Consider the following 26,678-nt stretch of genomic DNA (forward strand, 5'->3'; position numbering starts at 1 on the left):
GGTTCTTGATTCTTCCCTTTGGTGCCGGGGGCCAATACGGACTGTTTTGGGCCTCAGAGCACCAGCTTCTCTTCCTCCTCCCCAGATGCAGTTCCAGTCTCCTGCAACTCTGAGGGCATAGTTTCTTTCTTTCTTTTTTTTTTAAGTTTGTTTGTTTATTTGGAGAGAGAGAGTGAGCAGGGGGAGGGGCAAAGAGGGAGAGAGAGAGAGAGAAAATCCCAAGCAGGCTCTGCACCAACAGCACGGAGCCCGACGTGGGGCTCTAACCCATGAAGTGTGAGATCATGACCTGAGCTGAAACCAAGAGTCAGGCATTTAACCGCCCGGCCGCGCCACTCAGGCGCCCCAAGGACATAGGTTCTATGCTTCCCCCAGTCCCACCATCAAGTCCCTATTCCTGTTTTCTCTTGTGCTCACCCATTCAACAAATGCTAGCTAAGGACCAAAATATTGTGGGCCAGCCCTGATGCTTGGTGCTTGGGGTACAGAAATGAACAAAACACGTCCACATCCTCAAGTTCACAGTCTGATGTGTGTGTCTGGTGGGGGGAAGACATCATCAGCTTTTTCCAAACAGTGTGATGTACAAAGAAATGGAGCATGATGAGCGTGTCTGGGGATCCCAAAGGAGGATTACCGGAGTCTGTGGGGTTCTCGGAAGTGTCATTCAAATTTCCCTACAGAATGAGTAGGAGTCAACCAGAACATGTCGCAGCGGAATCCAGGGGAGGCAGGAGCATGGCAAGTTCAGGTTCTGTGAGCAGCCGAAGGGCAGGTTCTGAGAGCTGATGCTCAGCAGGGGCCAGATCCCACAGGACACTGTCAGCCTGAGCTCCATCTTGTGGACGATGAGGAGCCAATCCAGGCAGTTGCTGGGTCAGATTTGTCATTCTAATTGTTATTTTTTAAATGTTTGTTTATTTTTGAGAGAGAGAGAGAGAGAGAGAATGAGCAAGGGAGGGGCAGAGAGAGAGAGGGAGACAGAGGATCTGAAGCAGGCTCTGTGCCGCGGTGCCCAAACCCACAAACCAGGAGATCACGACTTGAGCCAAAGTTGGATGGTTAACCGACTGAGCCACCCGGGTGCCCCCAGATTTGTAATTCTAAATGGAGGGTGTTGGGGACACAAAAGACTGGAGGGAATTAGCAGGTTGTGGCAAAGAACAAAAATATGAGGACGGGGAGGATGGAGAGGGGGAGATAAATCCCCCCCCCCCAATATTTAGGAGACAGAATTGATGGGGTCAGGATGCAGATTGGATGGGAAGTGGGGGAAGGAGTCAGGGATGATGCCCAGGATTCCAGGTGGGGCGAGGGGGTCCAGGGTGAACAACCCTGGGTGGTGGGCAGGACAGGGAATGTTGGTTTCACTGCACAGTTGGGGAAACTGAGTCTTAGGGGAGTGGAACGTACCCAGGTCAGGGGCTCAGCACTGTGTGCGTCAGTGGGTGCTCAGGAGGGTTCCTCAGCCCCTGGGACTCCACTACTGCCTTCCCTGCTCCTATGGGGAGGTGGCTAGCTCAGAATCCGCATGCTTAGGCCAATTCTGAAGCTGGGCTGCTAGGGTCAGAAACTCCTTCTATCCTAACAGGATTTATTCACTTCTATGGCCCTGGTTTTCTAACCTGCAGAGTGGGAAGGCTGAGACATAACAGGAGCAAAAGCCCTGGTTCATAACGCTTCGAATCTTGCCAGACTGGCAGGTCTCGCTCGCTGGCTGTCTCCTCTGCTGGCTCTCCCTTCTCTGTGCCGCCCCGAAGTGCTAGCATGCTCCAGGGCTCAGTGGCGGTCCCTTTTCTTCTCTGCTCTCAGTCCCCAGAACAGCACTTCTCAAACTTCGGTGTGCACACAAACCATATGCGGATCTCGTTAAAATGTAGAATCTGACTCAGTAGGTCTGGGGATGGGCCTGGGATCCTGCCTTTCTAACAAGTTCCCAGACGCCGCCGCTGCTGGTCCGTGAGCCACTCTTGGAAAAGCCCGGCCTCTTGGCTCTACAAATTTCTTCCAAGCTAATGACTCCCAGATTTATAATTCCAATCCAGACCTCTCTCCAGAACTCCGACTTCTGGTTACGACTCTTAGGTGACGTTTCTATTTGGAGATTTTAAAGATCTCTCCCACAGGCGTCTCAAGCCTATTCCTCCACAACTTTCCCCTCAGTATTCAACTGCTCCAGTCAGAAATCTGGAAGATCTCACGAATCTCCGTTTTCTCTTAGCCTCTCTACCCAAACTGCCAGCAAATGCGGTCTACTTTACCTACAAAGCATATCCTACCTGCCCACCTCCTCCCCATTGCCTCTCTCACCGTCCTAGTCCAGGCCACCTCATCTCTTATCGGAGCCACTGTAGTAGCCTATAACCTGCTTCCTCTTGGAACTAAACCCTAACTCCTTACCCTGGGCCACAAAGCCCAGCATGACCGGCCCCACCTTCCTTTCCAGCCTCATCTCATGCAAACCTCCGGCCCTGATAGCACAGCCATATCGCCTTTTCTTTGGTCCTTCCCTGAACATGCTCGGGCTGTTTCCCCCTTGGGGCGTTTGTCCCGACACTACCCTGTCTCCCGGTCTTGGACAGCCCCTTATCATTCAATCTCAGCTTCTGGGTCACCTCAGAAGACCCCAGGGAGGTCTTCCTGATCATGCCACCTCGCATCCCAATTTAATTCTGCATACGTCTTATCCGTAGCTGACCTCAGTTTGCCCATTTCCCCTGTTAGGAGAGAAGACCCATGAAAACAACGAATGACCTTATTTTCTACCTGGTTCGCCAGTGTCTGGAGCAGGGCCAGGGCAGGTGCTCAGAAAATGCTTACTGTGGAGAAAATGTCATTCCCCTCTCTCGGCCCGTCTCCCCATCTATAAATGGAGGTAATGAAAGAAGAGCATTTACCTCACAACATTAAGATCAAATGAAACATACACGTGAGACCCAGGCACAGTGCCTGACACTTGGTCACTGGTGGCTAATAACACCGTCACTATCGCCAATACCATAATGGGAACCCCCGGTGGGAGTCCCACCTGTTCCCCGAGTGACCTGAGCTCTAAGCAGCTGGGCTCGCTGGCCCTGGCCCATTGTGGCTGCAAAGTCCTCAACACCCAACAGCAGAGAGGGCCAATTCAGGGATGAGAAGAGAGGCCAGTGTGCTTCAACTCAACTGAAAGTTTATTAGAAAGGCCATGGACAGGTGAACCCTGAGATACCAGCTGAGGAAGAAATGAAAAAGAGCCCCTGCCTCTCTTGGCCAGCCCCACAGGCCTCCTGCGAACTCTGTCCTGTAGCAGACTCCAACACAAGTCAGCCAAAAAGTGCTTTCTCGATCCTCCTCCTGGGGCTGCCCAATCTCACTGCAGGGAACCCACTGGCAGGGCCGGTGTAGATGCTGGTGCCTGGAGCTGGGAGCCACAGAGTCTTGGTCCTCTCTTCTAGCAGGAAGAGGTTTAGACCCTTCCCCTGCCCCAGCAGAACAGAACGGAAAAGGAGCTGACTGCGGATAGAGCAATTCTGCTAAACAGCCAAGGGCTTTGGAAGGTGGTGCTGGACTGCCTTGGAGGTATGTGCAGATGGCTACAGATGGCCAATCGTGGGGTTCCCCGGGGGAGGATGCCAAAGCTCTAAGGAGTCTCAGCCACAGAGAGCCCTAGTATGATTCAGTGCCCCTCCTGGGGCCTCACTGGCTATTTCTGCTCCCAGAAAGGCAAATGGATCTTGTAAAAATCCATGGCAGTTTGATGCCATTTTTCCCTTAAAAAAAAGGTAAGAGTCTGTACAGTGAATTGATTTCAACCAGCAGTGCATGAGCCGAGAAGAGTCCATCCCGGGGAAGGAGAAGGCACTTCTCACACCCTCATTGGGGGTGATCCGGGCTGGCTGCTTCCTGGGTCCCTCGGGGGCTCCGCTTCCTCTGGCCCCGTGACTCAGGCCTGCTCCCTCTGGGAAGTATGCTGCCTCCATCGAGCTAGCACCGCCCTGCGGCCTGGACGCCCTGGCCTCTCACAGGGTGGTGGACGGAAGCTTCCTCACCCGCCGCTGGGCCAGAATAGAGGACTCGATGGGCTTCAGCTGGGGGGTGGGCTTGTTGCTGTTGAGAGCAGAGTATGTAGCTGCCATGGCTCCCTGGGAGAGAGGGTGGGAGGTCAGATCACAACAGTGGGATGTATAGGCGGGAGTGGGGACGTGTGCTCCCCAGCCTCTCTGTGTTCCACACCCGCCCAGCCATCTCTTAATTCAGCCTTGGCGTTCCTTCATGGTCATTAGTCCTGCCTCCTCCACCACACTGGAGGCTTCAGAGTCAGAGCCTATGTCCCCCAGAGGACAGTTGACACTCTTGCATGTTAGACTGGGGCTCCCTGAGGACAGACAGATATGACACCTCCTGGCTGTGCCACCCAAGTTCTTACCCATGGAACCCTGGCCTGGACCACCAGATGCCCAGCAGCCCGGAGTGGCCATACCTTCACGAGCTGCAGGTCTTGGTGGGACAGCTGGCTCTGGGGGAGCTTGTCTTTCTGGGTGATCCATGGGTGCTGCAGCACCTGCTTAGCTGTGAGGCGCTGGTGGGGGTCCACATGCAGCATCTTGGACACCAGGTCCTGGGGGGCACAGCAAACAAGAGGGCTGGTGGGAGGAGCTGGCAGGGGAGCCCAGGCTGTGTCCCACTGGTGAGAAATGGACAAGGCGGCCATCTCCCACCATCTCCTGCCTGAACCCTTGCAGGAGCCCCTGCGATCCATGTTCCAGATCATCCCAAGGCCTCCCCAAGCACATGCCCTTCTTTGGGACTTCCTGGAACATCCTTTCCTTTCTCTTTCACCTTCTAGAAGCCACGCAGGAAGGTGGGGAGAACCTAAGACTGGGATCAGGTAGGCTCAGGTTCAAAACTTGATTCTTCTGCTGATCAGCTGAGTATCCTGGGCAAATTACTTCAACCCTCCGAGCCTCAGTTTCCCCTCTGAGAAAGAGGGATAACAAATATCTGCCTCATAAGTTGGATGTGAGGTACCACTGAGTAAGGGCTTAACCCATTGCCTGGCGCAGAGGCTCCCTCAACTGGAAACTTGCTAATACTGAGAGCTCAAATATTCCCTCCTCTGAGAAGGCCTCTGTGCTTCACATGGTCAGTAACTCTGCTCCATGCCTTTAATGCCTGCACCCCTGGAGGAGGGCCTGCCTTTCTCTGCTGCCAGACATCTCTGCTCCTTGTGTGCAAGCCCGTATCTCTCCGCACACCAGGGTCCCACAAGGCAGGGGCTGCGATTATGCAGCCTTCTGTCCCCCACAGGGCTCAGAACATGGGAAGGGCCAGTGATGATCACCGAGGTGTCCAAACAAGGCAGGAGGGCAGTCCTCCTGGGAGTCTTCCACTTGGAGGAATATAGCAACAGGGATTTATGGAACATTCCACTTGGAGAAACCAGGTTGCAGGCCATCTGTTCATGAACTGCTAAAACACCCTAGGATGGGACCCTGCCTCCCCATCCCAGATGAGCTGGGCCTCACAGACTTACCTTGGCTGTCTCTGAAACTGTGTTCCAGTTTCCCCCACTCAGGGTGAACCTCCCACTGCCGATCCGGGACAGGATTTCCTCTGGTGTGTCACTGGGTCCATTGGCAAATGGAGTGTATCTGGAGAAAGGTCCACCCAGTTTGGGTCTAGCCTCTGGCCCCCATCCTGGGGCTAAGGGTGGGATGGGGGGGGCTGTGTCTCCCTCCCAGGCTGAGTATTCCCCAGGGCGGTATCTTCCCCCTCCAGGTGAGGCTCCCGAAGGCAGGGCTACATCTGTATCTTCAGACCTTCCTGAGCAGAGCTGAGTCTCTCCCATCAGACCACCCCAGCCTGTGCACTAGGGCTGGAGGAATGGGCTGGGGGGAAGGGGACACTCACCCCGCCAGCATGGTGTACAGCAGAATGCCCAGGCTCCAGATGTCACAGCCTTCATCGTAGCCCTGGCGTTTCAGCACCTGGCAGGAAGGTAGGGGAGGGTGGTTAGTCAGACGTCCAGCACCAAGTGGCCCCAAACACTTGCATGGTCCCCACAGAGGGTAAGACAAGGATCCCAACCATGGGCTGGATCCTCTCTCTCTCTCTCTCTCTCTTATTTTTTTAAAGTTTTACTTATTTATTTTTGAGAGACAGAGTGGATGGGGGAGGGGCAGAGAGAGAGGGAGAGAGAGAGAATCCCTAGCAAGCTCTGCGCTGTCAGCACGGAGCCCGATGCGGGGCTCGAACTCACACGCTGCGATATCATGACCTGAGCCGAAACCAAGAGTCGGACTCTTAACCAACTAAGCCACCCAGGCGCCCCAAGGCTGGATCCTCTCTTGGTACCTAAGCCAAGACCATACAGACTAGAATCCTGGATAGTGTGGGGCCTCTGTAAAGGGCACGAGGCTTCCTGTGCCAGGGCCCCTCACTCTCGCAGGTGAGGAGGCTGGAGCGCTCACCTCGGGTGCCACAAAGTTGGCAGTGTAGCAAGGTGTCATGAGGAGTCCGTTCTCAGCCCGCAGCTGCTTGGCAAAGCCAAAGTCACAGATGCGCAGGCACTCGGGGTTCCCAGACTCGTCCACGTACAGGATGTTGCTGGGCTTGAGGTCCCTATGAACAACCTAGGGGCAGAGAGTCCGGTCAGTTCTCCATGTGGGCAGGCTGCCAGGGGCCCAGGTCAACTGCCAGAGGTGAGAGAGTTGAGAGTTACGAAGATGGGCCCAGAAAGGGATAGAAGGACCCAGAATGTGGAAGGAAGGGGCTGGAATGGGGCCCTTTGTGCTGCTGGTACTGCCGACTTGAATTTCATGTCAGTGTCTGCGAGGCAGCCCCCATTTCACCTGTCCACCCCCGAACTCTCCTTATTTCTCCTTTCAGATCCGCTCATCACAGTTTATCCTAAAGACAGCTCCATTGATATTTCCCATTGCTTGGGTCGAAATCCTAAGAGTCATTCCCAATTCCTCTTTTTTTCTTATATTCCTCAATCAAGGCATCAGCAAATTCTGCTGTCTCTACCATTAAAATATATCCAGAGCTGAACCACTTCTCAACCCCTCTACTGGCAGCAGTGATCCCAACAAGGGACCCTATCGTCCCTCCCTTGTATGACAGCAAACACCTCCTCACTGGTCTCCCTGCTTCTGTCCTGCCTCCTACAGTCTGTTCTAAATACAGCAGCCACAGTGAGCCTGTTGAATATAAGTCATATCATGTCATTCTGACTGCAACCCCTCCAAGGTTTATCGTCTTAAGGGGCAAAGTCCTTACAATGGCCTAAGTGGCCCCGCCTGATCTCCTGTGCCCCTCACCCACGTCTCTTGCACTCTGTTGTCCTCTAAGCACCCTCCCTCCTCCTTGCTCAATCAGCTTCAGCCACACCAGCCTCTTTGCACATCCTTCAACATGCCAAGCACACTCCTGTCTCAGGGCCTTTGCACTTACTGTTCCAGCTTTTAGGAACATTCTTTCCTCAGGCATCTGCCTCGCTTATTCTCTTGTTTCTTTCAGGTCTCAGCTCAAATGTCACCTTATCAGTGAGGCCTTCCTTGGACCATTCCATATAAGATACGAATCACCAACCAGTACTCCTTAGTCTCCTCACCCTACTTGCTTTTTATCCATAGCATTTACCACCATTTGACATATTTATTTAATTGTTTTTCTGAATCTACCCTCTGGAATATAAGTTCCATAAGTGTTTTTGCTCACTCCTATATCTCAACATTTAGAATAGTTCCTAGCACACAGTTGGTATTCAATGAGTATCTGTTGAGTGGATGAATGACACTTTTTTTTTTTTTACTTTTTTTAAATGTTTATTTATTTTTGAGAGACAGAGAGAGAGAGAGAGAGAGAGAGCGAGCATGAGCAGGGGAGGAACAGAGAGAGGGAGACACAGAACCTGAAGCAGGGTCCAGGCTCTGAGCTGTCAGCACAGAGCCCGACATGGGGCTTGAACCCACAAACCGCGAGATCATGACCTGAGCTGAAGTCAGACGCTCAACCGACTGAGCCACCCAGGCGCCCTGAATGACACGTACTTCTGAGACCTGAAGCAAAGGAGTCCTCCGGCTCCCACCTGCTCTTCTGTAATCTGAGGGGGCTGAACCACACTCTACTCTTCATCCTCCCCCCTCCCTCGGTATGGTTCTATGTATAGCCACTCTCTCAGATCGCTGACCCTAGCCCAGAACTTTCCAGAGTCCAGACTCGTATAACTGCTTATCAGATAGAAACCACTGAATGTTCCACAGACCTTCAAACCCAACACATCCCAGACTAAACTTGGTCTTACTCTCGTGCTCCTCCTCCCATAAGCTAACAGGGCATTGTCAAAAACCTTCAATGGCTCCCTACGACCTGCAAGATAAAGCTCAAAGTCCCCTTCCTGGTGTGGGAGGCTCAGCTATCCCTTTCAGCCTCATCGTCCACGACATCTCCTCAAGTGTTCTGAGCTCAGGCCAGCAGAGGAGCCTTCAACCACAAATAACTGCATCTATCTATGGAACGCCTGCTCACCTCTAGCACCCAGCACGGAGCGAGTGTTAAGTGAACTTTGTGCAATGAATAAACAAATCACACCTCTGAAACACACAGAGATCTCACAGGTTACATTAGTTGACTCTCACAGATTAGTTGGCTTTATGAGACGATGCTTCCATAGTCCCACTTGAGTCCCAAGCCCTCTAGCAGGTGCCTGTGGGGCGGGTAGGTTGGAGGGTAGACATGGCCCAGGATAGTCCACTTCCCCAGAGGGAACAGCGCTAGATGAGGAGATGAGCGCTGTGCTGGTAGGGTGGTCCCAGCTACGTGCTGCAAAGCGTATCCAAACCCATGGGAAGCCCCTTCCTGGGCAGTGCCTGACCAGCTCCTAGGCCTCTCCTTCCTAATACAAGTCTGTGACCCCAAAGACAGGGCCCGGCCTCAAGGATGTAGACTCTCTTCCCTGTGGAGGGCCCAGCCAAGCTTCCCAGAGGTCAGGGAGGCTCAGCTTGGCTGAGGACACGGACTATCCTGTACAAGTGATCTTCCTGGTTCACAAAGCACTTTCCTGACCATGACCTCACGGGGGCTGCTGGTTACACCTACGTAAGTGGGCAGGGCAGGGACTGCTGGCTTCTGTTTTACAGAGAAGGAAACCGGGGCTATGAGAAGAAACTTGACTTGCTCATGTACGTAAGAAGCAGAGGTGAGACTTGAACCCGGTTCTGACCTTCATTCCACAGCCTTTTCAGTTTAGTGTGACACAGATGACACTTTCGGGAAACAGGGATAGGGAAGTTTTCAATCTTTACCCCGCTCTAACACAACACAGAGAAACAACAAACTCCTTCAGGTGACCGTGGCTCACTATGGCAGGTAGCCCCACCGGTGACTCTGACACCTGTCCCCTAGGCGTTTGTGCAGCAGAAGGGGTAGCAGATGCTCGCATCTCTCTGCACTGAAGAGCACAACAGGCTGGGCAAGCAATGAGCGAAGCCAGGCTGAGACGGAGCCATGCCAACCAGTCTAAAGGGGCACCTGCTACTTACTCCAGCTGACAGTCACCCACGTAGCAACTCAGGCCCAGGTTTCAAAAGCAGCCAAACTACCCAACTCAACCAAACCCCAAACAAAAAACCACCCGACATCTTTCAGGCCAAACAAAACATGTATTCAGGTCAGATGCAGCCCCTGAGTAACAGGCTGTGGCCTGTGGCAGAGTTGTGATTTCAGTCACTCCGGAGTGTGAATCCTGGCTCTACCGGCAGTAGCTATGTGACTTTGGGCATGTCACTTAACCTCTCGAGCTTTCGGTTTTCTCACCTGGGGTTCAGAAATGGGGTTGGTGACAGTGCTGAGGCAGGAAGGAGCACATGAGTTACGTACCAGGGATATTTAGCGCAGGGCCTGGGAGATGACAGCTGCTGTCATAGTAACTCCAGCACTCGCTGGGCTGAACCCACCAGCATGCCGGACATTAAGATGCAGTGAGTGCTTATTGAGAAGCACTTACAGGGGCGCCTGGGTGGCTCAGTCGACCAAGCATCTGACTTCGGCTCAGGTCACGATCTCCCAGTTCACGGGTTCGAGCCCCACGCTGGGCTCTGTTTCGACAGCTGAGAGCCCGGAGCCTGCTTCGGATTCTGTGTCTCCTTCTCTCTCTGCTTCTCTCCCCACTCGCACTCTCACTCTCAAAAATAATATGTAAATGGGGCGCCTGGGTGGCTCAGTCAGTTAAGCGTCCGACTTCAGCTCAGGTCATGATCTCGAGGTCCGTGAGTTCGAGGCCCGTGTCGGGCTCTGGGCTGATAGCTCAGAGCCTGGAGCCTGCTTCCCATTCTGTGTCTCCCTCTCTCTCTGTCCCTCCCCCAATTCATATTCTGTCTCTCTCTGTCTCAAAAATAAATAAATGTTAAAAAAAAATTAAAAAAAAATAATAATATGTAAACATTTTTTAAAAATTAAAAAAAAAAAAAAAAAAAAAAAAAGAAGCACTTACAGATCAGAGGACGTCAATAACAGGATAGGGAAGCCAGGTTAGCTGTGAGACTTCTACTTACTTCCGGAGCCTCAGTTCCCTCACTTGTAGAGTGGGCATAGCAACAATACCCACTTCCAACTGTCGGAACAGCTAAGTGAGTTGACCTATAAAGGGCTTGGACGTGTCTGGCCTGTGGGAAGTGCTGTGTGGTGCTGGCTACCAGAGCAGCAGCCCCTTTTGTTTTCATCACCATCACTGGAGGATGTGCATTTCGGTGCCTCTGACCAGCCACAAAAAAAAAAAAAAAAAAAAAGCTTTTCTGTGTAAATCATCTGGTTAAACACAGAAGCCAAAGTGTGACTCCCTACTGAGTTCTCAAACAGGGTGACAACACAAGGGAAGCTAGGCTTAAAAGGGCTCCGTGTGTGAAACAAAGAACGCTGGCCAAATAAGATGAAAAAGGCAGACAACCCGATTTTTAAAAATAAACATAAGACTCGAACAGGCATGTCACGGAAGAAGCTGCCCAAATGGCAAGAGCCACGCGAAGAGGTGCTCCACTTCGCTGGCCCTCAGGGAAAGGCAATTTAAAACCACCGTGGGGCGCCTGGGTGGCTCAGTCGGTTAAGCGTCTGACTTCGGCCCAGGTCATGATCTCACGGCTCATGGGTTCAAGCCTCACGTCAGGCTCTGTGCTGACAGCTCAGTGCCTGGAGACTGCTTCGGATTCTGTGTCTTCCTCTCCCTCTCCCACTCCCCTGCTCACTCTCTGTCTCTCTCTCCTTCAAAAATAAACAAACATTAAAAAAATTTCAAAAATAAAACCATTATGAGAAAAAACGCCACATCTATCAGAATGACTAGACTAAAACGACACAAAAGCCCATGCTCTGGAGGGGTGTAAGATGGCAGAACAGGGGCGCCTGGGTGGCGCAGTCGGTTAAGCGTCCGACTTCAGCCAGGTCACGATCTCACGGTCCGGGAGTTCGAGCCCCGCGTCAGGCTCTGGGCTGATGGCTCAGAGCCTGGAGCCTGTTTCCGATTCTGTGTCTCCCTCTCTCTGCCCCCTCCCCCGTTCATGCTCTGTCTCTCTCTGTCCCAAAAATAAATAAACGTTGAAAAAAAAAAAATTAAAAAAAAAAAAAAAGATGGCAGAACAGCTTTGGAGAACTGTTTGGCATCACCCACTAAAGATGAACACACACACACACACACACAGAGCAACCTGGCGGGTCCACTGCCAGGGGCGCACACAGTGTTAAAACCCACATGTGCGGTCCCATGTCACAGCAGCATTATTTGTCAGAGTCAAAAACTGGTAACAACCCAAACGTCCATTAGCAGAATAGACAATTAAAGTATTGCCTGTTCATACAGCAGAAATTACACAGCAATGAGGATGCATGAACTGTAGCCACACAACGCCGCGGATGAACCCCGGAGAGCCTGTGGCATGGCAGAGGCCACGTATAACAGAGTATGTTGATATACGATTCAAAGACAGGCAAAACCAATCTAAGCTATTAGCAGTTAGCTTAGAATGGTTATGCTTGGGAGGGGGCAGGGAGTAGAAGGGATTCTTGGTCTGGGTGCTGATCACCTGGCTATATCCACTTTCTGAAAATTTACTGACTTGTACATTATGATTTGTGTTTGTATAATACTTCACTAAAAAGGCAACATTAAAACAAATAGGAGGTCCTAGTGGACCCTGCTTCTGGTCACCCCCTTCCTGTCCCTCTATGAGATTCCCAGCTTCTAGACCACAGATACTGCAATTCGTAATTAGCCCAAAGAATCTCCCTCCAAATACCTCAGTGAGAGTTTCCCATTTCCTCATCATCTCCCCTGGTATTTGGAAAGGGTCAGAAACTTTATTTAAAAAAAAAAAAAATTTTTTTTTTAACATTTATTCATTTTTGAGAGCTGGAGACAGAGCGTGAGAGGGGGAGGGGCAGAGAGAGAGAGGGAGACACAAAATCCAAAGCAGGCCCCAGGCTCTGAGCTGTTGACACAGAGCCCGACGCAGGGCTGGAAGCCACAAACCGTGAGATCAGACCTGAGCTGGAGTCGGATGCTTAACCAACTGAGCCACCGAGGCGCTGAGGCGCCCTTAAAAGGGTCAGAAACTTTAGAGACCCATGGACTCACAGCTTTGGGGAAGAGACAACTTTCTCCCATCACAGTACCACCAAGTGGTTGTCTGTATTTGGAACTTCTTTGTCCCTAGTAGAGGGGGCAGTTCTTACTCTAGAAAGTCCTTCCTCGCTCTGAGCTTTAGGTGACCCACTGGAAACTCACTGCTTTGGCTCTGTCTTCTAAACCTTCTTGGAGGGTAACTTTAACAAGCACTCACTTGAGAACAAAGCAGGAAAAGGAAACATTTACTATCTGGCCTGACATATTTAAATATTAGTCTATTTGCACTGGCCATTTCAAAAACCAAAACCACTTCAAATATGACCATTAAAAACGGTGCATGTGGTAATCAAATTGAGGCTCTGGTTCCTTTTTACAAAAGAATCCTCCCTAATAAATCCTCCCTAATGTCTGATTAGACAGAATCAGACATTGCCATTTTTGCAAACCCTAATGAAACGATTGATTCAGGCAAAGATCCTGAAAGGATGAAGTCATTACCCGTCCCTAGACTCTTACCGCCTGAGAGGACTAATGACTAAGGGGGGCACAGGGACACTGTGCCTGGGGATGTGATGTCATATGAAGTACATTGCACCTCCCATGAAGTGGTTTTTTGTTGTTTTAAAAAAATGTCTATTTATTTAATTTTGAGCACGGTGGGGGGCGCTGGGGAGGGGCAGACTGAGAGGGAGAGAGAGAATCCCATGCAGGCTCCGTGGTCTCAGTGCAGAGCCCGCCACAGGGCTTGATCTCATGAACCCTGAGATCATGACCTGAGCCGAAATCAAGAGTCAGGTGCTTAACCGACTGAATCGGGTGCCCCCGCCCCACGAAGTCTTTTCTAACTCCCCGCTCCCAAAAATAAGTTGAAGCAGAATATTATTAAGACTTTAGAAATACAGGCGCCAGAGAAACAACTAAAATGATGCCCCAAGAAAGCAGACACATTCCGAATGTGGGGCATTCCAGTGGCACAGAAAAGGGAAGCTGGGGTGCCTGGGTGGCTCAGTCGATTAAGTGTTCTGCTCTTGGTTTTGGCTCAGGTCAGGATCTCACTGTTTGTGAGTTCGAATCCCACACTGGGCTCTATGCTGACAGCACGGAACCTGCTTGGGATTCTCTCTCCTCTCTCTCTCTCTGCCCCTTCCCTGTTCTCTCTCTCTCAAAATACATAAATAGAACATTTAACAAAAAAAGAAAAAAGAAAAGGAAGGTTTTACTATGGAGGTTATGTAGATGTACACATGTAACAAAAAGATGTACTGTACGCAAATTTTTTATCAGTATTTTTTTTTTTTTTTGAGAGGGTGAGAGTATGCACACGAGCGAGCTGGAGGAAAGGGGGCAGAGAGAGGGTGAGAATCTTTTTTTTTTTAAAGTTTATTTACTTATTTTGAGAGAGAGAGGGCAAGCATGAGTGGGGGAGGGGCAGAGAGAGGGGGAGAGAGAGAATCCCAAGCAAGTTCTGCACTCAGTGCAGAGCTGGGCACAGGGCTCGAATTCACGAACCATGAGACCATGACCTGAGCTCAAATCAAGATCATCTAGATGCTCAGCCAACGGAGCCACATGCCCCTGAGAGGGGGAGAGGATCTTAAGCAAGTTCCACGCTCAGTGCAGACCCGATGTGGGGCTCGATCCAACAACTCTGGGATCACGATCTGAGCGGAAATCAAGAGTTCGAAGCTCAGCCGACTGAGCCACCCAGGCGCCCCTTATCTCAGTTTTTGAAAAGAGACTTGAAGGATTTAACAAGTGACTGAAAGGAGTAAATCCTGCAGAGACTGGGATTCCAATACACTGATGGCAAAAAGATTTTTTGAAAGGGCAACAGGGAAATGTGTCTGTGGATTGGGTACTATGTGAACACAAGTAAGTGTTAATTCTGTTAGTTGTTACGAAAGAATGTCTTTTATAGAGTTACAGATACACAGCTAAGATTATGTGAGGTCTGAGACACGCTGTAAGATGCTTTAGGGGTTGTGAGATGGGGACCCACCTCAGGCTCCACACTGAGCGTGAAGCCTGCCTGGGATTCTCTCTCCCTCTGCCCCTCCCCCGCTCGTGCTCATTCTTTCTCTCACTCTTTCTCTCTCTCTCTAAAACCCTTTAATTAGAGGGGCGCCTGGGTGGCGCAGTCGGTTAAGCGTCCGACTTCAGCCAGGTCACGATCTCACGGTCCGTGAGTTCGAGCCCCGCGTCGGGCTCTGGGCTGAGGGCTCGGAGCCTGGAGCCTGTTTCCGATTCTGTGCCTCCCTCTCTCTCTGCCCCTCCCCCGTTCATGCTCTGTCTCTCTCTGTCCCAAAAATAAATAAAAAACATTGAAAAAATAAATAAATAAATATAAATAAATAAATAAATAAATAAAACCCTTTAATTAGAGGCATTTGTGGGTCAAGGGTCATAATGTCTGCAACGCTTCTCAGTTGCACCCATAAAAAATATATATTTATATGTAGATAAGGGTATAGAGATAGAGGCAAAGACAGAGAGAGAGAAAGCAAATGTGGCAAACTGCTAAGATTTGGTGAATTTGGAAGGGAAATCATTTTCATTGTAATATTCTTTTAACTTTTTTTTTTTCAAATCTATTTTTATTAATTTTTTTTTCAACGTTTTTATTTATTTTTGGGACAGAGAGAGACAGAGCATGAACAGGGGAGGGGCAGAGAGAGAGGGAGACACAGAATCGGAAACAGGCTCCAGGCTCTGAGCCATCAGCCCAGAGCCTGATGCGGGGCTCGAACTCCCGGACCCGAGATCGTGACCTGGCTGAAGTCGGACCCTTAACCGACTGCGCCACCCAGGCGCCCCATCTTTTAACTTTTCTATAGATTTGAATGTCTTCCTCAGTAAAAAGTTGGGAGAGATACTTCAGCAACAACAACAACAAAAAAAAAAAAAAAAAGAAAGAGAGGGAGAGAGGGGACAGAAGAAAGAAGGAAAGAAGGAAGGAAGGAAACGGGGGAAGAAAAGGAAAAGAGAAGGAAAGAAAGAGAAGGAAGAAGGGAGATAAAAATCTCAACAGTTCTTTAATCTGGGAGATGGGTGTCTGAAGGTTCATTATACTTTTCTCACAGCTTTGCATATGTTTAACATTTCTGATAAAAAGTTAATTTAAAAAAAAAAAGGCACACCTGGGGCACCTGGGTGGCTCAGTTGGGTAAGTTTCCGACTTTGGCTCAGGTCATGATCTCACGGTTCGTAGGTTCAAACCCCTCGTCGGGCTCTGTGCTGACAGCTCAGAGACTGGAGCCGGCTTCGGATTCTGTGTCTCCCTCTCTCTCCCTCTCTGCCCCTCCCCTGCTCATGCTCTCTCTCTCTCTCTCTCTCTCTCTCTCTCAAAAATAAATAAGCATTTAAAAAAAAAAAAAAAGGCACAGCAATGATCTGGCCCTATTTCCCTTGAAGTTTGTGCAGCATTTCCCACGGGGCTGCCCCGGCCCACAGTGCCCTCCCGGAGCGGCGCCTTGCTTCAACCCAATCCACCCTGCGAGGTAGCAGCTCCCTTGATCATGAGTGTGCCGACGAGGAAACAGCTCAGAGGTGAGAGCCCTTCCCAACCATATACACAGAACTTGGACACAGCCAGTCGGATTCCAGAGCCTGGATTCTTAACCCCCACAACCGTCTGACTGGAAGCGCCCCAAACATCATCTCGTCCAGAGAGAAACTCATGCTAACTCTGTTTCCAGCTTCTATACACCATCAGGAAATTTTCCATCTCCGTCCTAGGCAATGATAAAGGCCAAGTCCTCTCATTTGGACAAATACCTCTTCTGTAGCACCTGCTGTGTCTCCAGCAACATTTACTCCTGCATTCACTCCCTCTGTCCTGGCAGCTGAACCCACAACCAGATTCACCTCCCTGCTGACCCTGCTGCTTCCCAGCTCAAAAACCCACTCCCTGTCTGCAGCTCCCCAACCACATCCCTCAGTGTGACCTTGGGCAAGTGACCTCACATCTCTGAGCCTTGGTCTTCCTGCCTGTAAGGGGGGGGGCCATAACAGCACCTACCTCATAGGGTTGTTGTGAAAATCAACTGAGGTAACATAAGGAAACAAGTTGGCACGGTGCAGGGCATACAGTAAGCACGGTGTAGACCCTCCGTGTCACAATCCGGCCTCATCTCTTGCCGTTTCCCTTCCTCGTATCCGTCTGCTCACCCACCCACCATCCCTAGTCTCCCTAGGGATGGTCTGGCTGGTTGAAGACCGCTACTGCCTGGGCCAGCCCACGGTTCGTGCACTCTACTGCTGGTATGACCCCTGGCGGCCCGCCATCCCCACCGGGCGCCCCCTACCCCAGACTTACCCCCTGGGAGTGCAGATACTCCACGGTCTTGCTGATGGTGTGTAGGACAAAGCTGGCCTCCCGCTCTGAGAAGAATTTCTGCCGCAGGATCTTGTCCAGTAGCTCCCCGCCCCGCATCAGCTCTGTCACCAGGTACACATGTTTGCCATCATCGTATACCTGCCAGAGACCTCACCGTCAGGTCCCTCCCCTCCGTGCCAGGCCGGGGCCCCTCAGTTACCGGTTCACTGGGCCAGGAAAGAATAACATGAGCCTTGGACGTGGGTTCTGCTCTGTGCTTCCGTGGTCCCGGCAGGGCCTTCACCTATCTGGGCCTCTGTCCTCCCCCTAGACGGGAGGAGATTGGCACTGGTCCCCCGAGGGTCAGGGAAGCTGTCAGAGGATGCCTGAGTCTGAAGTGGACGGCCTTGGGGCATCGCCAGACCCGAGGCACAGAGATCCTTCGCTCCCAGGAGCAGAGGAAAATCAGAAATCAAAGGAATGACAGTCCTGAGATAGATCCCGGAGTCAAGTTCCCAGCCCCCATCTCAGTCTCAAGGACCCCCACTCACATCTTTCAGAGTGATGATGTTGGGGTGCTGCCCATACCGCAGAAGAATCTCAATCTCTTCTGAGGGATCCCGCTTGCTCTTGTCGATGACCTGAGGAAAGGGGGTACATGGGAGATATCAGGGGGACCGTCTCCAGAGTCCCTCCCTGCCACGGAGCCCACACTGCAGGGCTTGGGGGTCTTAGCCACATGCCTTCCACCCACCCACAGAGCCTAGGGCACCAACCCATCCCCCGACTCCCACCGAAGGACTGAGGCTACAGTGGCCTCCCCCTGGCCCAGCAGCCTAGGCCGAGACGTGGTCAAGAGGCCCACCTTGACAGCATACTCCATGTTGGTGGCCTTATGGACACAGCGCTTGCACACGGAGTAGGACCCCACACCGATCGTCTCCTTTACCACGTAGCCATCGCTAAAAACCAGGTTCTTCCCATGGAGTTGCTGCAGAAGACCAACAGGTGGGGCTGGCCCTCTGCTCTAGAATGCAGGGCTCGTCCCCCAGTACCCAAGGCCTTGGCTTCTGGGCCTCAATTTTCTACTCTATACGGGCACACTCACTGGCTCCCGCACTGTGGTGAACAGAAACGCAACACACGCACCGAGGGGTCTGTGGCTCTGAGAAAGCTGGGTAGGTCTGAGAGACACGGGAGACCTGAGCTGGGTCCCGGCTCTGTCACATCCTGTGAACTTAGACGAGTTGCCTCCCCCCTTCTGGGGCGTCACAGCCCACGTCATGACGTGTCTAAAAGTTCTGAGACATTAACAACAGCAAATGCTTCTGTGGTGCTTATGTGCGGCAGGCACTGCTCTCAGCACTTTACGGCAGGTGACCACACGCCATATGACAGCCCTGGTTTACGCCTGTTGTCCTTGTATCCGGTCTGGTTTAATATTTGTCCCAGACAAAGATGTCCCAGTTGTAGAATAAATTACACAGTCACCTTAATTTTACACATGCAACGACCTATGGAGAAAAGTTCTATCATCACCCCCATTTACAGATGAAGAAACTGAGGCACTGGGAAGGTAAGTGTCTCGCCCAAAGTCCCTTACCTTGGACAATGGGCTCCAGAGTCTACCCTCATGCCTCTGAATTCTAGATCTTCCACGGAAAGTGTACTAATGGGGGACAAGTGTGAGGACACACGAGCCCTCTGCCACCCGTCCCCGTCAGGGATCTGACAGCCACCCCACAGCACCACCACCCTGGGCACCGCCTTGCATTTATTTATCCAGGCTCCACAAGGCCCCTGGCTCTGTGCTAGGAAATCTGTTATATCTGTGTTGCCATCCCTGTCTTACAAACGGAAAAAGTGGGGCCCAAGGAGGTTTGGAGGTCCGATGGGCTACACGGTGGCAATCAGAGGTTGAACTCTAGAGCTTGTGTTCTCTGCCTTTGTGGCTTCTGGGTAGAAAAGACAACGGAGCAGCAGTCTCCTGCCCCCTCACCTGTACCACGGAGTGCAGGGGTGCCTGCGTGGGCCGAGGCTTGCCATCATCCTCCATCAGGCCAGTGGCCACGAAGCTGAAGCCACGGAACAGCTGATGGGCGCCAGCGCTGGGAGGGATGCCTGGGGAGTCTGCAGGGGTGGGAGGAGGATGTGACCCTGAGAAGGTGCCCTTGACCCCGAGGCAGCCCAGAAAAGGGAGACCAGGGCTGTGGAGAGGGCTTGGGCAGGCCTCTCGTGCCAGACCTCAATTAGGCCATCTGTTCATGTGCGTTTAGACAAGCCCAGCCCTGACACACAAGAAACATAAAAGACACCCCACGATGGGCATTCGGCCCAGGCCAAGACACTTCATCCCTTTCTGGAAGCCTCCCCCTTGCTTCACTGCCTCGGGTCTGCCCCTTCAGGTCCATCTTCTTCCCAGGCAGCGGGAGGGATGGTCCCAGCTGCAAATCTACCCCCTGCCAGAACCCTTCAAGTGCTCCTCTCTGCCCCAGAAGAAAGCCCAAAAGCCCAACTTCTCAGCCTGGTGACTGAGGTCCTTATGATCTTAGCCTCCTCTCTTCCCACTCTACAGCTCAGCCACGCCAGACTTCCCAGATCCTTAAAGGAGACCCTGAGCCACCACACATGCCGTTCCCTCTGACCAGATACTCTACTGTTTGTCTGACCTTCACGGTTCAGCTGGCACACCCTCCTCTGAGAAGCCTTGCCTGAGCCTGCTCCTCCAACTCCTCACCCCTATGATGCTGCACTTGCCACACTGCCCAGTAGAGTTTTCACACCTTTCCCCCGACCACAGTCTAGGCCATAGGAGGCGGGGCAATCCCCTCATGGCTGATCAGGGGCACACAGTAGAAAGCTAGTATGTACTGATCAGGTAAGCGAATAAAGATGAGACCAACTGCTTGCGAAGTGCTAAGCTCCCTGTCATCAGAGCTGTGCAACCCGCAGTGAGAAGAGCAGCCCCTCTGCTAAAACCCATCCATCCGGGAAGCCTTCCAGAACTAACACTAACCCCCGATATCTGACCAGAATATTGGGATTTACCAAACTCCCTCCCAGAAGCCCCCTCCTTGGCTTCTTGCAATAACCCCAGGGACTGAGGGGGTCTGTGACCGAGCCCATGTTCTAGATGAACACACTGAGGTCCAGTGATCAGAGCAGCCAAAGGCGTTTCCCACACTTGCCCCTGACCTGTGGGCGCTGTCACCTCTGCTCTGACAGACTGTCTCCACCTCATGTTTTTGCTGGGTCAGATTCTTTAGCCCTGACGTGAGTGTGAGCCCGATGTGTTTGGTCTTCCCAGTGGGCTGGAAGATGCCCGGGGCAGGGGGCCTGACTTTTCTATTGTGGCCTTAACCACCCACTCCCCCCACCCCCTCACTCATATACAAAGAGGCCCATAGAGCCCTGGAGTGGGAGAGTCAGGCAGAATGAGATGGGGACAAAGAGTCAGAGACCCACCCTTCAGTCTGCCCACACACCTGGGCCTGCCAGAGTCCCTGACCACCCTACATCCCAAGGGGCCCCTGACTCCCTGCTTCCCTCCTGTGCCAGCCCAAGACAAGCCAGACAACCGACATACCCTTGGGTGTGCGGGACGTGAATTCAGTGTCAAAGTAGAAGGTGTCATCAGGTTGTGCCACGGCTGGCTTGAAGGGTGGCTTGATCTCGCGACGGTACAGCTTCTGCAAGGTGAGGTGGCCACTCCGGTCACCACGGCCCACCCCCAACAACCCACCAGGAGCCTCAGGCAGGAGAAGGTAACTAGCCCTGCCTATGCAGGCTATACAGACGGGGGCATAATTGCTTGCCCGGGGGAGGCCAGCCCTTGCTTCCAAGGCCCCGCTGTCACCCTCTGCTCCACATCGGAGGAAGCCCCCTCCCACCACCGGTGAAGCCCTGACTGAGGCTGTGGGGTGGACAGACACACTCACATTCCAGTCAATGGTAGAGTAGAAGACATGCCGCTTGATTTCCTCTGCCCCATCAGGGCCGGAGCCTGAAAGAGCCCAGACGAGGGGTCTGCCCCTGGATGGTCCAACTCCCAGACACCCACCCGGTCTGCTGAGTGACCTCACCGTGGTCTGGGACCAGCGGCTGCAGCTATCTACTGGGAGCAGGGGGGACGATAGGCTCTCCCCGCCCCAAATCCACCCAGCCGTCACCCCAGAGGCCTATTGCCCACTCAGCGTTTTCCACTTTCTGGAGACCGTTATGATCAAGCTCCAAATGTACTCATGGAAGAAGAAAGGCCCAGAGAGGTCAGGCAACTTGTCCAAGGCCACAGAGAACAGAAGTCAGACTTATTCTGACATCTGCAGGGGACTCCCATCTCCCTCTCAACCCAGGCCTCATCTCTATTGCTTTTATCCATCCCATTGCCCTTCTCAGCCACCAGGCAGACTCTCACTCCATTCGACCCCAGGGACCTGAACTGGGACCTTACAAAGCTGGTCATGGTCCAGATGAACCCAGGATCCAAGGGGCCGAGACATACTGAAAAGCTACTACATGCCAGGCATGTTCATGCAACTGCATTCAGTCAAGAGGGATCTGGATCATCATCTCCCGTGGAGACGAGGACCCAGAGCTCCAGGAGGTGAAGTCAACTGCCTTGGGTCACTTAGCTCATAAATGGCACTCACTCAACAAATATTTATGGAGGAACCACTGTGTGCAGGGCGGTGAGGACCTGCCATGGGGACAGGATTGGGACCTGAGCCTTCTGACTCCTGAGCTCATGCCTTCTCTTGTGCCAGCAGCCTTGGCGGACCTGTGTGGGGGCCTCTGTCCTTGTCCCCAGGGGGAGTAGGGATGACTCAGTTCCTGCCTTCCCCCTATACATAGGTCACCCCCCCCCCCCGCCCCAAACACCACACATGGAGCCAGAAAGCAGGGTGGCCGGCGGCATTGTCTGCCCACACAAAGGACAACGGCCCCTTTCAGCCCCAGATGTGACGCTGTGGCCTAGGCTGCAGCTGTACCCCGCTCCCCTCCCAAGCTGGAGCTGCTTACCGAGACGGTTGGCAGGATTCCGCTTGAACAGGGCCCGCAGGAGGCTCTGGGCTTCCGTGCTCAGAAACTGGGGCATGCCTAGCTTCGCCCTAAAACAGCCCCCAGGTCTCATCAGGGCTGAGCCTGCCCCAGAGGCCCATCTCCCCTCCCCGCTCTGTCCAGGTCTAATTTCCAGCTCAATCCAGACAAACCATCCACTAACTCACCTCCCAAAGACTTTAGGGATTCCCCACCCACAGGCCCTGATGGATGAAAAGGGGGCCCCAGAAAGCATAATGCTTAGCCCAGAGGAGGGTCTCATTGATGGGGAAATCTGAGGCAGGTACAGGATATTATTCTGGCCCCCAAACCGGGGCCAGACATCAGGGGAGACCCTGAGGTGTCAGGGCAGGGCTGGTGCTTACTTTAGAATCAGTGTCATGGTCTCTTTCCGGTCCTTCCCCTGGAAGGGCAGGGAGCCCGTCAGCATCTCAAACTGTAAAAGACAAGGGTCTGTTAGGCTCTGGTCTCCATCTCCCATGTCCCCCACCTCCTCCCACCCAAACCACTCAGCTTCACTCCCAGGATTCCTGCTGGCCTGTGGCAGGACCACTTGGGTCGAGAATTGTGACTGTCTCTGGTTCCTTTGTCAATCAGAACACCGAAAGCAGGACTAGGGGCCTGAGGCTGAGGAGAGGCCCAGTCCTGGGGCAGGGGCAGCCCAGGTGGGGCCAAGCCTGGAATCTTCCTAAGGAAGGAAACTGCAGCTGGGTGGACGTTGAGGCAGCTTGGCTGGGAGAAGACAGGAGGAAGTCTTAGAGACTATCAACCCCCTCACTGTTCAGATGAGAAAACTGAGGCCTGAGGCATGGGCTGAACGCTTTTCCCCTGTCTGGCCACTCACCATCAACACCCCATAGGACCACCAGTCTGCACTGTGGGTGTGACCCTGGCGGTTGACGACCTCGGGGGCCATGTACTCCACCGTCCCGCAGAAGGAATAGGCTTTCTTCTCATGGTCAATGGCCTCCTTGCTCAGGCCAAAGTCTGTGGCAAGGAGGGCAAGAGGACACATCTTTAGGAACCCCCCCCCTTGCCTTCCTCGCTGCCAACCCCTGCACACCCAAAGCCCCCTGCCCACAGGCCTGAGGGCATCACTCCCATGGGGCTGGAGTTCACACCCAGGCCATCCCAAGTCTAGGGTCTGGGCTTTTGACCACTTCCGAGTGCCTGGCACAGCCTCTCGGGAAGAATGGATCCCCTAGTGCTCAGCCCAGGCCCGTCAAGAGCCCATCCTGACCTCCCCTGGGAATTGAGGGGGCAGGTGCCTGCTACTCACCGGTGAGTTTGATGTGGCCCTCCTCATCCAGAAGGATGCTGTAATGGAGAGATGGGAGTTGGGGCCCCTCAGCTGTGGCCCCTTGGGTTCTGGTGACACCAAGGGGGCCATGGGGGTTGGGCCCAGCCCAGAGAAGGCGATCCACCCAGATCCATCCGGTAAATGGCAGGTGGAGCAGGGTGGTGGTGGTGCCATGCAGATGTGTGGCCTGTGTTCTTTGCTAATCCTCGGAACAACTGGATGAGGTAGGTGCTATTGTGGCCCTATTTTAACAACGAGGAAACTAAAGCTCAGGGAAGTCAAGCAACACCCCACGGTCACAGAGCTAAAAGGTGACGGAGACAAGATTTGAATTCAGGTCTGCCTAACTCTAAAGTCAGATCTCATTTCAGCCCAGCACCTGCCCCTGGCTGTCAAGTTACCATTTGAGGATGTTTAGATATTCAGGAAAATTCTAGAGAGGACCATATCAAACAAAGAATGACCTTTAGTGGTGGCATCTCAGACATCGCACTGGATTAGCAAAAAAAAAAAAAAAAAAAATGTAGGCAACGTACCTGTAAGGAGGTGTCCAGCCCTTTTAACGGACACTGGTAATTAGGCAGACCCCTAAGAGGGCCCTGCTGCCACCACCACCCGTCCCACCCACCTATCCACGGGGCGGCCACACATAGGGAGACTTTGTTGGGGAGAGTTACACCCACCCCTGTCAGGAAAGACCCCAAGGCCTGCCTCTGCCCTGGCTAGGGAGGCTGGGGCGGAGCTGGGGCTTCACTCACTTTTCAGGTTTGAGGTCCCTGTAAATGATGCCCAGGCTGTGCAGGTGGTCCAGGCCCAAGGCTAGCTCAGCCAGGTAAAACTTCACATCCTCCTCTGTGAACATAACCTACGACAGGCGGGAGGGGACGACAGCTGCGATTGCCTCTTCCTCAGGAGCTCAGGTACTGCAGTCAGCAGCTTCCTGGTCTCCAGGGCCCACCTCGGGGAGGACCCTTAGACACCCCAGGGCCACACACCATGCTCTGTATAAAGGGGTACGAGGGGCACCTGGGTGGCTCAGTCAGTTAAGTGCCCGACTTCAGTTCAGGTCATGGTCTCGCGGTTCATGGGTTCAAGCCCCGCGTCAGGCTCTGTGCTGACAGCTCAGAGCCTGGAGCCTGCTTCAGATTCTGGGTCTCCCTCTCTCTCTCTGTCCCTCCCCCACTCGTACTGTCTCTCTTTAAAAATAAACATTAAAACAATGAAAAAATAAATAAAAATTAAAACAATATGTAAAGAGGTTTGAGGTATGACATGATTAACATATGAGTCATTCATTGTGGCGTTGTTTGGAAATAGCAAAAGGGTTGGGCAGAACACTGGGATAAACCATCTCTCCCATGTGTAATGGAGTGCTAGGCAGCCATAAACTAGAACAAGGAAACTTCCATGTTCTGATATGGATCCATCTCCATGATCTGCTATCTTGAATAAGGCAAGATATAAAACAAATACATAGATTAGTACTTTTTATGTAAGGAAATGGGGGTTGGAATTCAGAACATGTATCAGAATGGGTTGTATTACCAAAGAAACATGGGGCGCTTAAACAAGAAATCAGTAAAAGTGTTTACCTGTGGCGGGTAGAGGGACTGGGGTGGGAGGAAGATTTCTCAATGACATTTTTCTTTTCTTTTTTTTTTTTTTTAACATTTTATTTATTTTTGAGACAGAGAGAGAGAGAGAGAGCATGAACAGGGGAGGGCCAGAGAAAGAGGGAGACACAGAATCCGAAACAGGCTCCAGGCTCTGAGCTGTCAGCACAGAGCCCGACGAGGGGCTCGAACTCACGGACCGCGAGATCATGACCTGAGCCGAAGTCGGACGCTCAACCGACTGAGCCAGCCAGGCGCCCCGACATTTTACTTTTCAATCATGTGAGTGTATTGCCTATTCAAACATTAAAATAACATTTAAAAAAATTTTAGGGGTGCCTGGGTTGCTCAGTGGGTTGAGCGTCTGACTTTGGCTCAGGTCATGATCTCACAGTTTGTGAGTTCGAGCCCCACGTCAGGCTCTCTGTGCTGACAGCTCAGAGCCTGGAGCCTGCTTCAGAGTCTGTGTCCCCATCTCTCTCTGTCCCTTCCCGCTTGCACTCTGTCTCTCTGTCTCTCTCTCTCAAAAATAAATAAACATTAAAAAACATTAAAAAATTTTTTTTTTCTTTTAAAGTTTGTTTCTCTTCTAAAGTTTGACTTGTATCAATGGTCCCATTTTTTTTTTTTAATTTTTTTTTCAACGTTAATTTATTTTTGGGACAGAGAGAGACAGAGCATGAACGGGGGGGGGGGGGGGGGCAGAGAGAGAGGGAAACACAGAATCAGAAACAGGCTCCAGGCTCTGAGCCATCAGCCCAGAGCCCGACGCGGGGCTCGAACTCCCGGACCGCGAGATCGTGACCTGGCTGAAGTCGGACGCTTAACCGACTGCGCCACCCAGGCACCCCTAATGGTCCCATTTTTATATCTGGCTCGAATTCTTTTATGTCAGTTAAAATCCTTTTGGTTAACACATGGGACATAATGTTAAAATATTTAGCTTTCTGGGTGGGTTTAAGCTTCTGCCCATCTTCACAGCCCTGCCCAGGGCAGCCTTGGAAGAATGGAGGCAGAGAGATGAAAGATCCCTTAGCTCCTGGGAATCAAGGAGACCCAGGGCCTGATCCTCCTCACCCATCTTGGGAGGAACGAAGGCTTTGCCAAGCTGTACGCTCTGTCCCAGGGTGACACTGGGTGTCAGTTCCTGGGCCAGGGACTGCTAGGCAGGCCTGGGTGGTCCCAGGTCCAAGCCACACCAGACAGGTTGTTCACAGGGCTCTGGGATGGGATGCCTCGTTGTCCCTCCAGCTCCATCTCGGGGCCCTGGGGCAGTGGGGTGTTAGCTCACCTCTTTAGAGAGCCGTGTGAAGAGGTCCCCGCCTCGCAGGAAGTCCAGAATAAGATAGAGCTTTCCCTCAGTCTGGAAGGCTGGGGAGAGGGGAAAAGGCGATGGTGGAGCCAGCTGGGTCCTGGGCCCTGCCCCTTTACTCTAAGCTCCCTTGGCCTGCTGGGGGTGGGGGCAACATACGGGGAAGGCAGTGGCCCACAGGCAAAGGCAAAGGCTGGCAGGCAGGGTGCGGACTCAAGTAGGCTGCGAACTCAAGTGGACTGCGGTCTCACCATAGTGGAGCTTCACCACAAACGGGTGGTTTACATCAGCTAGGATGTCTCTCTCCATCTTGGTCCGAACACGGTCACGCACTGGCCAGAAGAGAAAGACAGTCACTAAGAGTCTAGCCCTTCCCCCTAAAGAGTCAGCCCCAAGCCCTGTCTAAGAAGGGCTCTCTTTTCCACGAGTTCCTCACATCACATGGCAGTACTCAGGGCTGGGCCCTTAGCCCCCTGCCC

At 52.5% G+C, this 26,678-nt stretch overlaps 1 protein-coding gene across 4 annotated transcripts in view; it reads right to left on the reverse strand.

Moving 5' to 3' along the window:
- Window positions 1–3,155: 3,155 nt before the first annotated feature.
- Window positions 3,156–26,678, reverse strand: part of RPS6KA1 (ribosomal protein S6 kinase A1) — a 40,549-nt gene continuing 17,026 nt past the window's right edge. For all 4 annotated transcript variants that reach the window (XM_047871196.1, XM_047871197.1, XM_047871198.1 and 1 more), the window contains 18 exons: window positions 26,451–26,531; window positions 26,179–26,258; window positions 24,033–24,139; window positions 23,254–23,291; window positions 22,819–22,961; window positions 22,340–22,410; window positions 21,936–22,024; window positions 20,855–20,919; window positions 20,503–20,605; window positions 18,916–19,046; window positions 17,782–17,907; window positions 17,468–17,557; window positions 16,917–17,075; window positions 6,453–6,614; window positions 5,893–5,969; window positions 5,516–5,633; window positions 4,463–4,600; window positions 3,156–4,124 (listed from right to left, as the gene is read on the reverse strand). In XM_047871196.1, coding sequence (XP_047727152.1) covers window positions 4,002–4,124; window positions 4,463–4,600; window positions 5,516–5,633; window positions 5,893–5,969; window positions 6,453–6,614; window positions 16,917–17,075; window positions 17,468–17,557; window positions 17,782–17,907; window positions 18,916–19,046; window positions 20,503–20,605; window positions 20,855–20,919; window positions 21,936–22,024; window positions 22,340–22,410; window positions 22,819–22,961; window positions 23,254–23,291; window positions 24,033–24,139; window positions 26,179–26,258; window positions 26,451–26,531 — 1,901 coding nt within the window. In that variant the 3' untranslated portion in view covers window positions 3,156–4,001. The remainder of the gene's footprint in view (window positions 4,125–4,462; window positions 4,601–5,515; window positions 5,634–5,892; window positions 5,970–6,452; window positions 6,615–16,916; window positions 17,076–17,467; window positions 17,558–17,781; window positions 17,908–18,915; window positions 19,047–20,502; window positions 20,606–20,854; window positions 20,920–21,935; window positions 22,025–22,339; window positions 22,411–22,818; window positions 22,962–23,253; window positions 23,292–24,032; window positions 24,140–26,178; window positions 26,259–26,450; window positions 26,532–26,678) is intronic.

The sequence above is a fragment of the Prionailurus viverrinus genome, chromosome C1 (genome assembly GCF_022837055.1).
Source record: "Prionailurus viverrinus isolate Anna chromosome C1, UM_Priviv_1.0, whole genome shotgun sequence".
In the NCBI taxonomy this organism is placed as follows: Eukaryota; Metazoa; Chordata; class Mammalia; order Carnivora; family Felidae; genus Prionailurus; species Prionailurus viverrinus.